This window comes from Pararge aegeria, chromosome 13, assembly GCF_905163445.1.
Source record: "Pararge aegeria chromosome 13, ilParAegt1.1, whole genome shotgun sequence".
NCBI classification, from domain to species: domain Eukaryota; kingdom Metazoa; phylum Arthropoda; class Insecta; order Lepidoptera; family Nymphalidae; genus Pararge; species Pararge aegeria.
The window spans coordinates 14,980,076-14,995,748 of record NC_053192.1 but is presented as its reverse complement, the minus strand read 5'-3'; the positions used below and the strand labels follow the sequence as shown (position 1 = coordinate 14,995,748).

The window sequence follows — 15,673 nt, the reverse complement described above, 5'->3', positions numbered from 1 at the left end:
GTTTGGGTGTCATAAGTTGAAAGATATCGCTTCTGCCAATTGATATTCTGGAGAGTGTTACATGCATTATGAAAGTGCAATTAAAATGAAATGAGGATGCAAGCTCTTAGCTGAAACAAAAGACAGATTAGTAAAAAAAAATCACAACCTTAATTTTTAACCCCCGTAAAAATATATAATTTGGCATTTTTTTAATAATATAATTCTGTTTGAAGGAGGGGCATTCCCCTTTGGACCCAGATTTGACACTAAACACACCTCTATTTAAACAATTTGCTATTTTAAATAATTCAGTGGCTGAAGTATCGCCTTGCATTCCTCTCAGGCGAAGTATTATTAAGTATTCATTCAGTTCTACTGATCTTAAGCTGAAGAACTCCACGAGTCAATTAGAGTCCAACTAAAAGTTCCACTATCCACTTAATTCGCGCGCTCAACATAATCTGATCAGCAATGGATAGCTGTTCTATTTATCAGCAAGATTCCTCAATATGGATAGCCGGCCGATTGGCGCAGTGGGCGGCGACCCTGCTTTCTGAGTCCAAGGCCGTGGGTTCGCCATTCCCACAACTGGAAAATGATTGTGTGATGAACAAGAATGTTTTTCAGTGTCTGGGTGTTTATGTATATTATAAGTATTTATGAATGTTATTCATAAAAATATTCATCAGTCACCTTAGTACCTATAACACAAGCTACGCTTACTTTGGGGCTAGATGGCGATGTGTGTATTGTCGTAGAATATTTATTTATTTATATATTGTATAGGTACTAGCGGTTATTAGTGTAAGGGTCGAAATTTAGTTAAACCCTATATAGTTATATAGGATGCTTAGTCCCCAAAAATAAGAACTTTTAGAAATTTATCTTTTTTTAAAAACTACCACCTCCCATTTCACTCATTTAAGGGATTCAAAAACAGCTAGAAGTGACACGGGTGACAAAGGAAATGTTTCATAAAGCTATACGAATAAATCTAGAAAGATCTTAACATGCTCCTGAGTATAGCGATTCCCGATGGACGAAGACATGCAAAGTACATGCTACAAATATCAAGACAAAAACTTACCCGTCAGCATGCAGACCACTGGCAAATGCGTGATGAACAAATTACGAAACAAATCGAAATATCTTAGATATATCTACCAAAAAATTCAAATATCTTACTTGTATCTACTAAAAACTTATCATATTCTACTAATTTGAGAAAAGAAACTGGAATCTTATCTTAATGTATCTATCCTAAAAGGGGGAAAATATAAGGAATGTGATGTCGATAATTTATTTTACGTAATTATATTGTGTCCATGTTGATTGTACTACCAGATATTTAATTAATTAACAAAGTAAAAAGGAAAAGGTTCTCAATTCGTCGGAACCTATTTTTAATCTTTTTGATAAACATATTAATGTTTTTTTTTAATTAAAAAAAAAAATAAAAAATTTAATGAAAACTCCTCAAAAGCATATGACGTCCACAGTGTAAGCGTTGTAGTTAATTTTCTTTTATTAAAATATGCGCAAATAAAAACAGTTTTCCTAAAACTGTTATAGAACGGCTCCAAAGCACATGACGTCCACAGTGAAGCGACCACAACACATGTTAGGTATATCAAAATGAAATGTTTGAACACATCGCATAATATTTATTCTTTTTATTGTTCAAAAAATAATAATAATTAATATCGATAATATAAATATTAAGCATCATACATCACTGTATCACAAATACCAGTTTGCATTGCTCAATGCATGCTCGAAGCATGGGATTGTTTAAAGCTCTACTGTTTGAAAAGATATGCGCGGAATAAAGTGCAAAGATTTCAGTCGCTGATTTGCCAAGACACCGATTTTCCCTGTTTTCATCCTAAATATCAATTTTATACTATTCCTACTAGGCGTTCCTAAGAATGCAATTATATCAAGACCTTAGACCGGTTTTGAACCAAAAAATGTATTTTATTTAGGTTATAACGGTATCGTTCGAACCGAACGGTTAAGGGATTTTACAAACCGCTCTCTAACCGGTTTGTTTTCCGGGGGTCAAGAAAATACACCGCGCTCCTAACTGAGAAAACTAACCCGGGAGGTTAATCAACCCAACCAACGTTCAAATACGAAAACCGTTTAACTGGTTAATAGATTACTTCTTTAACCGGTTTAAAGAAATTAAACCGGTTCCAAATATTACTCGTTCAAAGCGAATATTATTAAGATTCGTTCATAAAAAACTTACTAAGTTTTTTGTTCTCAAAATGTAGATTAAGAAAATTGTACCAGTCTAACCCTGATCTTTAATAACCATATGATAAATAAATCAATCACTGTTAAAATACACTAACCATATTGTATTAATGAATTGAAATTAAAGAGCGGGCAAATCCACGAATTAAATCTTTGTACAAATGACAACAGTTTATTTTTTTGTTATATAACACAATAAATTTAAACAGTTAAGACATCGAGTGAAAATCGATGATTGAAAAATTAAATTTTGCAAACGAAAACAAAATAATTATCCCAAGCAGGCTCGCGGTTACAAAACATATTGCAATAATGGCACCTCACTAAATATAAACAAAAGGATCATCACAACATTTTTTTTAACTACATAAACATTTCAAAATAGGCATTGTAACACCCGAATACTGGAAAGCCACTTAATATTTGAGAGCAAATAAAAATTGTGTAAATTCTAATAATGTGCTCTTAAATTTTAAGTAGCTATTTAAGATTCTGGATATCACTCCTACGTGCAAGGCTCAAGGCGCAAACTATACGTATCAAATACTAAAATATTTTAAAATAAAGTCATAAAAAAACGCTAATTCGGATGTACTCAAAACTTATAACTTAACTTTGAGAGGACTAAAAGTAGTGCCATCCTTTTCACTATGAGTCTGTTGAAAAGGGTGGTAGGATTTTATGTCTCCATCTAAAAGTTATCTGCGCACACAAATTAGCTCTTATTACCAGGCTATAAGCATTTTTTTGACTCAACTATTCTTATTAAAGCATAAAATTCAGGTTTGGATACAGGCATAATATGTGCGAGCGAAAGGATTACGCTTTGATATTAATTGCAAAGCGAGAAACAGAGATAGAAAATCTTACACTTCAATTTAATTTTATTGCCGCGTAGATTAAATACTTCCAAAAATAACTATAGTTGATACTTATAATCTCCGCCCTCAGCCAAAGGAAAAGGTTAATACACCAATACTTTAAACTATATTTTTCTACGAACATAATATATGATTAGTATAATGACTCAACATAAAAATACACTACACCAACGTCACTAACATTAAGTAATCGAATTAAAAATAATTGTCTTATAAAATAAAATAAAAATAAAAATTATAATAATATTTTGGTCTTGGGTGACTCAAATCGAATGACATAAAAATGTTTATGAAAACCTCCCATGATTTTATTTCTACCCAAATGAAAAACGTCTGTGATCATGTATCAAACATGATTGTGATAAAACACATATATTGCCATTCATATAAAAGCATTTTTCAATTTCAAACAGTCTTTTAATTTAACTTCAAATGCAATTAAATTACTCAAAGGAGTTACTTTTCACTCTATATAACGGATATTTTAAACATACTTATATATCCGTACTAAATAAAACCAAATGTACTAAAATATAAGAAAAGTGAGCAATATAGAATAGACTAAATGAAAATTAATATTATTAATAAATGAAGTAAATCTATCATATCGGTCATTTTCGATTCATTTTCTATCCAGCGATGCAACTTGTCCTATATAAGGACCATGGTATCAGTTATGTCAAAGAAAAGTCACAACTGAGAAAACAATACAATTATCATCACAGGTAAAAACTGACTTCCCTTTAGAGTTTGACATAATTGATGCTCGGTCCCCTTCTTGCGCAAAGTAAAATGTCGACGCCATTTTAAATTGTACCATTACAAGATGGCGGCTGACATAAGTTACACCGATTTAAAGATAAACAATTTTACATCACACATGCATACAATCATGCGCCATAACAGTAAATATAATATAATATATTTATTTTATCGTAAACATAACATAAATCCCCAAATTTTGTCTACCCCATAATATCTATAAAATAATATTATGCAATCCTTGTCTTGACTTGTACATATCACTTAATTGTCTATATGTACAACAATACTTATTTACTTGTATACTCTTTATGACTATTTACTAAGAGCAAAGGTTGTGTGCGTTTCGCCCTTATAATTTTTTTTTATTATAAATTATTAATTATTTATTCAATCTTGTTTGACATATTGTCATCGCCCAAATCGGTTAATTTATTTGTATCGGTCAACAGAAAAAACCTGTTTACATATTGCTTAAAATACCCATTACCGCTGACTTGAGTGAAACGGATAAAAAATATTGTTTTATTTTTTACATATACAGTTATCAAAAAGTTAAGTTTAATATTTCAATTTATAGTATTCATTGCAATATATTCAATGTCAATGTTTAGCATGTAATTTTATTTGAATTATAGTTATTTTTTCTGGTTTTATATAGTCTGTAGAGCAGACAATTTCTATAAGTAAAATAAGGAGGTAAACCTTTCTTATATGGATATTGTTTCAATATTTTATGGCTTACTAGCTTGCCCAAGGAATACAACATAAGTACTTTTGTAATGAAGGAATGAAAAAAGATAAGAAAGAGATCGCATTCCAGCCACGTATACAGACAATTATATAACACGTATAACGACAAACAATATTCTTAAATTTGGGTACTTTTACTTTAAATTTATAATTAATGGGAATGTATATCTAACGTGACGTAGATTTTTATCTGTTGACGTATAAAATATTAACCAAAATGTAAACTATCCGGTAATTATTTTTCGTAATAAGTGTTGCCTAAATCATATTATTTAGGGACAGAAAATTATAGCTTTTTTTATTTTATTCAAAATGGTGCTCCTTTCCATGTCTGTAAGTCTTTTAGTCTTTTTAACAAGGTTTTTCTATCAAAATCTATTCCTATAAGGCACTTTACGTTAAACAGTACTAATATTAAATCTGATCAGCTTTACGTTACATTTAATACACAACAGGATTTCTAAATTCTATTCTACATAATATACTATTAGTGTCAAATTATGTTGCACACAAATTTTTAAAACTGAACTATATTGACGAGTCTTAAAATATCAGAAAGCCTTTCATTGTGACTATTTTTAGATTTGCAAATTTAGTTTTGAGTACAACAGAATTTGCACCATTTGTCAAAATCTAGAAAGTCTAAACCCTTATTCTCCTGAAACTACGAGCTAATATTTGAAACGTCAATTTTGTCACAGAACTGTTGCAGACATTAAAGATACGAGCTTATAACATTTTATTAATGTCAATATGTGTGTCAAAACTCGTGCGCTTTAATTATCATCTTACCTCATCTTAATCAATAATCATTACTAATACTTTAATAAAGGAAAGGATACTTAATTGTCTACAAAGAAACACATAAAACATACAAACTACCTTTTAGTTAAGTTTTAGTGTTAAGTATTATATTATCTGCAACTATACGTAATCAAGTATTTTAACCCTCGTGCTGTCTTATTTAAAAAACAACACTCGTGTTGAAATTACCCTCATTACGCAAAAGTTGCAAAAACTACTAATTTTTAATCGTTCAAATTTTTTTTCTATTTTTATTTTAAAACTTACTTTACACAATATAAAGTATGAAAAGGGCCGTTGAATGAAAACGGTTTATTTTGGTAATTAAAGACAAAAATGAAAGCGCACAAGTAATGATACACCTATCAGAGAATCTGGGTTTTGTTTCCATAACGATCTGTCTGTCTGTATCGCGTAACTAACATTGCTAAATACTGCGCAAGTACCCTTATGCTTACTTTACAGGAGAGTCGAAAAACTGTTTAAAAAATCTGACCATCATTTTTATGCCTCCTTTAGACAAGCGCACTTATTTTTTAATTAATAGTGACATTCCTGGCAGTTTCATCGCAATATAATTAACAATGTTAGTTATAAGGTGCTTTATAAATAAGCGTAGCATAACGTGGGAATAGTCAATCAGTGTTTTTTCGCGGTAACTCATTAGACGAGGAACTTATTTTGAGTGATATTCTGTTAGAGTATTAATTAGTAACAGACAGATTGTCAATAGAGGTTGCTGAAGGAATATTCTAACAAAATATATGTAATATATGGAATCCCAAGTAACATAAAAATAACTCACACAAGCAAGCAATAGAGACACTTATTTTTGACTTTTTGCCTATCGCTCAGTTACCCCATAAAATTTCATTAATGTTATAAAATTTTAAATTGCGTTAATATGTATTCAATGACGAATTTAATATTGCCATCCAATTGTTTAATTTATTTAAGACTAGCTGCTGTCCCCGATATCTTTTGCTTTTATAAAATCCCGCGGGAACCGTTACTTTTCCCGGGATAAAAAGTAGGTTATTTGCTACTCTTAACTGTAATCTATCACTGTGACAATTTTTATCAAGATCTGCCCATCCTTTCTGGTTCCATAGAGTAACAAAAATCAATCCATACTTCCCCTTTAATAAAAAATATAATGAAGTATCTCTGTATTGAATTTGTTGCAATATATGAGTACTTAATATCAATTATGGATTCAATTTGTTGATAATTTTCAATTGAATAGACATGAACTTTTTACTTTTATTTTAAAATCATTTTAGAATGGAGTAGCTAGATACGATTGGGCTTTTAAAAGTCAGCGTTTGGTGCAATAAGAGTGCCAATTCGGTTATACATGAAACCTAAACTAAATTAAATTATTGACAGCTCTGTTCCCTGTTGAAAAGTATAGTTTTCAACAAGGAACAGTGGAAAAAAGATGGTTATACATTTCAACCGACTCCCGAAAGATTATTAATTTAACCAATTTTTTTTTCTTCGACTCTTGACTAATTTTCAACTTTTTTTTTTAATTTCTAATTAATTATACCACCACGACAAAGAATAACGAAAAGAGTTTATTAATGGCCAATTGTGGGACAGGCCGTTGCACAAACAAAATAAAAAATGTTTTTTTAAGCTGTACTTTAAATTGCGCCGCGGCGCCCAGGTTTGGAAGCCCTTTTATAAAAGGTATGTTTACTTAGGTGGTATTTTTTCTTAGGTGAGAAACTATTGTCTGCGCTGATATACTTTGTAGAAATTAAATTTCAGTCTATGTACATTTGTACAAGGAAGACGTAACGTTGTTCTTTATCACGGTCGGTTTTCGATTATAGAGCTGCCACTTCTGTTTAGTATTTTGTGCTTAACCGAATTACCACCAATCTTTTAAGCCATCCGCACACCCTATCGACTCTACGCCGACAAGACGCAAACTCTAAATTGGAACATGGAAAAGTGAGCTTTATGTCGTGCGACATAAAGTAAGTTGTTATGAAAACTGAAAACATAGTCGACGATGAATCGGCGACGTGTTGCCGACTCGACACTGACCATAAAGTCCACTTTGCCATCGTTTGCAATGGGTTGTCAACTCGAGATGATGATGTGTGGACTATTCACAATACCCTTAGTATCAGATTTTCACGCTCGCGATCGTGGAGTTGCTTTCCAGTATCGACACACTGTAACGTCAAAGCAAAATAGACCAAATTTCTATTCGCTTAAGGGTCGCAATTATTTTTTTACATACTACGACAATGCACAAATCTTTAATCCTTTTCCGTAATTCGGCAAGAGTGCTTGCTGTAAAAGTGTGGACAATATGGAGCTTTAAAACAATTTTGCATAAGTTTTATTTTACTTTGACGATACTGAGTATCGAATGTCGTATCAGACCTTCGATTAGGAGCGTATAAATTATATACTAGGGGTACTGGTTTCACAAGTAAATGAAGAGTGGTCGACTATGAATTGAAAGTTGGAGTTGAAACGGCGTCGAGTCGGTAAGTGAGCAAAGGGTACTAGCTTTACTCGATACAAAGTTTAACTACTTCATGATGGGTGGTATCACGCGTACTTACCAGCGACAGTAGTGCTGCTGTACCCCTTAGTGATGCGCAGGAAGGGGTCGGGTATCGGGAAGCTGGCTGCCGGGTTGAACAGCTCCGCGAACCTGGCCTCCAGGTCAGCCGATCGCATGGAAGAGCCTCGGACTGGAGGCGCGGGCGCGGGTGGTTCTTCGTTCATATGTTCGTGTCTGTTGTTCTGCGAAGTCGTGGGGAAACGTTTTTTTTTTAAATTCCACTATAAGTTTTTTTTTATAAAATAGTTACAATCGATGGGGAAGCGGTGATAGAAGGTGGAACTTCGACTCAACTTTCGGGGGGCTGAGTTGGAATTCTAGCACACACCTCTTACTTTTCTAAAGAATGTACGTTTGTGGGACCGCAGTATATACGAGTATATATCACTGAGCTAAGGTTGGTGAAAACGATAAAATGGCCGCTCACTTGTAATCGGAAGTGTGGTGGTGGTGGCGGAGGGGGCTGTGCCAGGGACGCGGCCCGCGCGGGCGGCGGTGGCGGAGCGCCCGGCGGCGGCGGGGGACACACGCCGGGGGGGCGAAGCCCTCGCGACGCGCGGAGTGTTCCTGCAACACGCAATAATGTAACGCTATGATGGCCGAGCTGAAAACATCAATATATCGGTGCGAGGATATAGCTAACCTATGTGAGAAAGAGAGACTGATAGAAAAAATTAAGGTATCTTCTAAAGAAAGTCAAAATAGTCTTACCCCCGAAATTGATAAATAATCAATCTTATTCATAATCATCCGATGGGAGAGCATAGAGTAGTGCTATCTTTTTCATATTCTTCCCCTTAGATAAGGATAGCAATACTAAATTCAATCTGCCATCTGTAGATTTTGGAAAAGTTTTACAGTAAACCATTGCCAGAACTTTTTTTGAAAGAAATCAGACACAGCCCTTGAAAGCACAGCCCAAGAATATTAAAATCATGTGATTAATGTCACTTTATTAGGTACGCGTCGCATAGCGTAGGTACTATGCGCGTGTCGGTCTTTTATCTTCAATAGGGTTGTCATAGAAGTGTTTACTTCAAAAATATTATGTTTCGAATTCGTTTGTATGGAAAAATAAATATGCTTCTTTTGATTTAATATTTTTACAGGGGATTCCTTACGAAATATACTCATGCACCCTTCAACATTTGGTTTTCCTAATCCTAAGGTTGCCTGGAAGAGATCGCTACTTAGCGATAAGGCCGCCCTTTGTATCCTACATTTTAAGTTTATTTTTGTTCCGTCCATTGTTTTTTTTTTTCTATTTGTGGTGCACAAATAAAGTGTATAAATAAATTAAAATAAACATTTTTTCGTAATTCGGTTACACATTTAAAAAAAAAAGTCTCCTTCTGATGTAAAAAACGTTGCATTCCAAGCTAAAAGACCTAGAGTCCGAGACTATGATGGGTTTTTTTTTAATATACATTTCATACCAAAATGTGAAGCGGGGTTCTTTGTGGCGACGACCGGCGGGGCGCAGGGCGGCGGCGGGCGGGAACCCGGCGCGCCGGCCGGGGAGGGGGGCGACACTGGCGGCGATCTAAAAACACACGTTCACTTAAAACTTTATCAAATTAGCATCAGTACAGTTCAAAGAGCTCTGCCCACGTGTCCCGTACCCTTTCGAGCTTAACGTAATTTGGGTTCGTCCGATTGGCACAGTGGGCAGCGACCCTCCTTTCTGAGTCCACTGAAGAATGTTTGTGTGACGAACATGAACATTTTTCATTGGCTGGGTGTTTGAATGAATGAATGAATGAATATACTTTTATTGCACACCACAAAAAATACATAAACTTAAATAACACAAGTTAAACAAAGTATATTAAAAAAAAACTTGTAGTGCAGTTTACTCCGCTGCATAAAATTATTGATTCATTTAAGGGTAATTGTATATCATTTTATAACAAATTATCAGATGAAATCCTTGAGATTAATTCTCTCAATAAGATCAAAGTTTATATACAACGTAAGCTTATAGTAAGGATTGCATGTATGTTAAAAAAAGCTTGGTTATGAATTGCTCTAAATTGACAGCTTAATATTAATTCGACAGTGATATGGTGATAACAGAAAAAAACCTGGCTAAGTTTGTTGTGGGGTCTTCTTAGACCAGGGCGCGTTTGGAACCCTCCTAGCTTTAGTTTTAAGGTAATGAATGCAGTTAACACCATTACCTAAAATTAGTGGTAACATTTTATATGTATGTACGCTTCATAAGTGACTGTGATAAGGCTTACATGAATCAAACACTTTTGAGTTTGAAACTGGGATATGGTTCTTTTTAATTTTCTTTAAAGCCCTCTCTCCTATAAGAAAAGTGGCCCAGTGTAACATTATAAACCTAATGAAATAATGAATGATGAAGAAATTATAGTTACCTGGGCATCCTCATGCTCTGTGCTCGTGCAGCCAGCTTCCCGTTGACGATCAGCTTCTTGGGCGGGGGCGAAGGCCTATCGGGCGCTGGGGACACCGTCGGCGGCTTCGGCGCTAGGTTGGGCTTGCCGTGGCTAACTCTTGGCCTTTCTGTCAAGTCTGATGTGGACAATGAAGATGCGGGCGCGGGCGTTGGAGGTGCTGATGTAAGGGAGGTCATTGAACCGCCTGTAATATTGGGTTAATCTTAATTAATGTCTGAAGGCGGATAAAGTAACTCTCTATCATAGTCTTTTTCTACGTCGAGCAGGGGTCAAAAACTGGGTGATTATTGGTACCATAAAAGCATATTAGCTCGTCAATATTCCTGTAATCGGTTAATATTTGAAACCGGTATCAGGAATGGATTAACCGGTTGACAGCGTTGACTGGGTTGATTGACAGTTTGTATTTGATCTTGCTCTTAGCAGCGGCGGAGAGCGGACGGGACGTGCTCACAAGACTAATTTCTAGTTTTCTTTGAACTGACGTTTTAAGTACGCATAGAGAAATTAGTTATGGAGCGGTTGTTAACCACAAAAGCTACACTTATTAAACAATACCATAAGTAACTGAAATCACTAATGGGAGAAACATGACCTATGCGCATCATATAGTAAAGAGTTTAAGTTTAATTTAATCAAAATCAATTAAAAAATAAGTTAATTTTGTTATTTTTTTAACGAACTTTTATACAAAAAAAAACACATCCCCGTTACGTTTAATACGTATACGTATATATATAATACCAATAAGTTAAAAATGGATATAAGTACCCAAAGATGTCTGGGACCCCGAATGCAAGGAGCTCCTATTCCGTTGCAGCGTTGAAGCGACGTGGGGTTGCAGGCTTTGCTCAGAGGACTGCTGTAAGTTTGTTATGCGTTCTGAAATTGTTCCCGTCGTCAGCACGGAGTCCGATGAACTCTGAAACAAATAGAGAAACGTTTAGAAAGTGTCGAAGTTCAAATTTTTACATTGCTGAATTGCTGGTGGACAACTGGTTCTTGTAAGGACGTCCTCATAGAGCATAGCTATGCTCGGAATATCTTTATTATTTAATCATAGACAAGAAATGAGGACATCCTTAAAAAAACCAGTTGTCCACCAACTAGTAGCGAAGCTGAAGTGGCAATGGGCGGCAATTTTTTTTATCCTTCATGAGGTAGTCTCGGACTCTGGCCGGAGGTCCTCTTTTCCAATTTCCATCTTATTTTCCGTTTTCTTTCATCTTTTTAAATATAAACTGAGAGAAACCGGAGATGGCCTTGGTATTCGGTAGTTCTTCCTATGTATCATGGAAATGATGTTTTAGGTAATGATTTTCGGTGAGGTTGAGGTTCGGAATGAGGTAACGGTTATTAGGTTAGGTAAGTGACCACCATTAATTTCTCCCATTAAAAAATATATACCGCCTTCATTCAACGTTTTATATTTTACTACCGAATGAATCATTCTTGCGTATATACTTTGAAGTCATAACATAACATTAAATGATTCATTCATAAAAAGGTCACATCGTAATAAGTCATCGTATGTAGACAAATTGGAATGGTTGTAAACAAAGAATTATCAATTAAATTGTCCACAACACAACAACTAAATCATCGGCAGTGCGTCTGCCGTAACTTTTTTTTCGGAAACATTGTCGCAAACTATGAGCCTAATCAGAAAGGTCGGTGTCACTGCACAAGCATTGAAGAGAGATGTTTTGAGCATCTCTATCTATACAAATGAGATACCGCACGGCTAGCATGGTCAGGAGACATTTTCTCCACGGGGAAAGGACAAAATGATAATCTTATGCCACAGTTTCCTTCCGACTGTGGGCGCTTGGGCGCACACGGGTAGAATTATTACGTGTAATATCAAACAAGGGTAACCATCTTCTTTTCCTTAATGCCGTGCCAGTGGACATAATCGAAGGCTAAAACATTTGATGCAAGATAGGCAGAAATCAAATTATTTAAGCAGAGTTACTGACAAAACTCGACGCGGACCCGAAGACGCTTTTTTTATAATAGTCATTAATTTTATTTTATAGCATATAAAAATAGTTTTAAAGACAATAAGATTAACGATGAACGTTGCAGTCCCAAGATACTGGAGTGTTGGTAGACCAAATCTCAAAGTAAAAAGACGATTTCAAAGTATTTACAGGAAGCTAGATAGTGGACTCAAGACAACAGCGCGTAAAATTTCTATTAAAACATTATATACAGCTGAGGACGTCCTTTGGTTGAGAGATTCATGATGGTGTTCAAAGCATGAACGAGGCGCGGTTTCTCTTGAACCGTGATACAGAACACAGTTCCACTGGTTTGTTAAAACAAGTATATGTCCATTTAGAAGTGACGCAAAACGGTACGATCAATTAGCATGCGTATGCTCAAAGCACAAACCACAAGCAAAGATATCGCATTGAAGTGTAGTTCCCTATGAATCATCCTCATGACACTAAAATTATAAATGCGAAAGGTTGTTCGTTTGTTTGTCCTTCATACATAGCACCAGAAAAACGCGGTTTTGCATACATATAATTTATTAAAGGTATGCAAGTCACACTTTTTATACCGCAAAAACAAGTCTACGGGCCCTGGTGTTGCTTTTCCTGTATAGTCGTCTGACAAATAAAAAATCGAAACCGTGTTTTTTCCTTTGTTTTTTTTAACGCAGCAACAAATTTATATTTCAAGAAGTCATAGTATGTTTGTCCCGGGTAAATAACGTCCCTGGCGAATAATTTTAGGATATACTCACGCAACATTTCGAATAATTTCGAGAAACTAGTTGCAAAGTAGTTGGATTACTATAATTACTAGAAGCTAAATAGCGGATTACCATAATACGGCAATCAACTATGTTGCTTTTTGTTGCATCATTGTTCGGATTACGTACACCTTGTAAATAAGTTTCTCGAAATTATTCGAAATGTACCGTGAGTACTTCCCAAAAAATCACGTATTTAGTTACTTTGTCACATTTTAATTAAAAATCATTAAAATACGAAACGATTATTTAAAATATTTCTGTCCCATTGTAATGTATGAGATGTAGAAGAGTATTTTTTTTATGAGTCTTTGAAACGAGAGTCGTGTCGCATACGTTCCGCGTAGAGTGATCAAGCGCCGTTGACTCATTTTGATGACTCAAAATGATCACTTATTATGAGGCTCGCAGAGAAAACCAAATGACAAACGCGCGCTTTATGCGGTAACGTGATTCATAAAACAATAGCGCCATTGCATCGCGGTTAGTGGGTATCCTCGTTAATATTTTCCTGTATACATTAATCAATTGTAAAGAAACAGCGATATCCTAGTGGGTAGAGCTTCGGCTTCCTATCCGGAGGAACCAATTTCGATCCCCAGCACGACTTTCTGACTTTACAGAGTTAAGTCCCTTTTTAACGCGCTTTTATTAGCTTCACCTGTATGTATGTTTGTATTTAACCGACCCCTTTGAGCTCGATTTTGTCCTACTTTAAACGATCAGATTTGATTCAAACTTTGTAGACATATCGAGGACCGATGACAATACACTAATCTGAGAAGATTATTCCAATTTTCAATATAAAAAATAAGATTTTTTAGTTTTTTTCGAACTATTAATTAATTTATACAATTTAATATCAGTTCCTGAGAGTTATTCATCATGTGAAGTCTACGAATCCTTGGCCAGGATGGTGGACTACGGCAAAACCCTTCTCATTCTGAGAGGAGACCCGTGCCCTGTAATGGGCCGGCAATAGTTTGAAATCATGATGATTACCAAATCATAAACCATGCATACAGCAGGAAAATTGCATAAAATGGCAAAAATCCTCCTCCTATACGAGGTATATACCAATTTTAGGGTAGGCAGTGCTTTTGTGAATGTATGAAGTGCACGCCACTGTTATTGACTATTATTTTTAAAATAAATCTTTAACGGATCGTTAACGGATCGTTAACGGGCCGTTAACAATAGCCCAACTGGTATGTGGATAATCATCGCAAAAAAGACCACGTCGCCGCCCTGGGTTGTTATCAACCTGTGGCGAAGGTGTAAAGCCCCGTGTGAATGTCATAACACCGGCAACCACGCCCTTCAGACCGGAACCCAGCGATGCTTCTTGGCGGCAGAAATTAGCATGCATTACTTCTCCGGACAAGCTCTACAACAAAAAACCTCTACTACTACTGAATACTTATATTTACAAATTTAGTTTGTGTGGTGCGCCTAATACTTACGTAATTTACGAGACACACTGAAACCCTTGAGGAGTTAATATAAATAAAGCAGATCCTAATTTTAAATAAGTACAAATTATGTTTTATAGTTTTCCTTACAATATTAACATATTAAATCAATGGTTTAACTTTTACTGAATTAAAAATTACTTTGTTTTGGTTTAACCTATTTTTTTCGATAAACCCAAGTCAGACTTTAGAAAACATAATCCAGTGCGTCGGATTTCCTTTAATTATTCTAAAGTTCTCGCGTTATTATAATATGCAGCTATTTACGGATAAATAAAGCCTTTTAAGACATACGCATGAAGTCATTCTGTGTATCAGAATTGTTTATTATTGACATGGAATTTTAATTATGACTCTTAATGTTTTCCTTCTTGAACAATTATGGGCCTTATTGATAAACGTGCGAAACTATTCTGACGTTATGCCACGTTCATTAATAAGGCGCCATAAGGAGGTACAATGGGCCTCATAAGAAGGCTCAGAGTAACTCAGCGGGCGATGGACTACGTGATCAAATCAGAAATGAGGAGAGCCCTAGAAGAACTAGAGTTACCGACATAGCCCAGCGAGTCGCGAAGCTGAAGTGGCAATGTGCAGGGCACATAGCTCGGAGAACCGATGGACGTTGGGGTCTGAATGTGCTGGAATGGCGACCTGCCATCGGTAAACGAAGCGTGCGTCGGCCCCCAACGTGATAAAAAAAATACTAAAAGTAAATTTGTTCAAAATTTTTTTTAAACAGCGATAACATCGTAGTATTAATTTTTTTACAATATGAAAAGAAGAGCTTTTTTCAGGTTGCCTTTAAAAGATCACTTTTAGTGATAAGGCCGCCTTGTATTTTTCCGATTGTGTTGTTTTGCAATAAAGTTTTTCTATTCTATTCTTTTTAAAAAATTGTACTTTTAATCCAATAAAAATTTTATTACTGTATTATTATTTCAAACAATAATTAGTGTCTATGTTAGTAATCTAAA

General features: G+C 35.1%; 1 protein-coding gene across 1 annotated transcript in view; it reads right to left on the bottom strand.

The window, feature by feature from the left end:
• The window catches only part of LOC120628525 (WAS/WASL-interacting protein family member 2-like), a 35,166-nt gene that overhangs the window by 774 nt on the left and 18,719 nt on the right, over positions 1 to 15,673 (bottom strand). The window contains exons 3-7 of the mRNA XM_039896906.1: positions 11,232 to 11,382; positions 10,419 to 10,644; positions 9,471 to 9,577; positions 8,462 to 8,601; positions 8,033 to 8,216 (exon numbers count right to left, since the gene is read on the bottom strand). Of these exons, the coding sequence (XP_039752840.1) occupies positions 8,033 to 8,216; positions 8,462 to 8,601; positions 9,471 to 9,577; positions 10,419 to 10,644; positions 11,232 to 11,382 (808 nt within the window). The remainder of the gene's footprint in view (positions 1 to 8,032; positions 8,217 to 8,461; positions 8,602 to 9,470; positions 9,578 to 10,418; positions 10,645 to 11,231; positions 11,383 to 15,673) is intronic.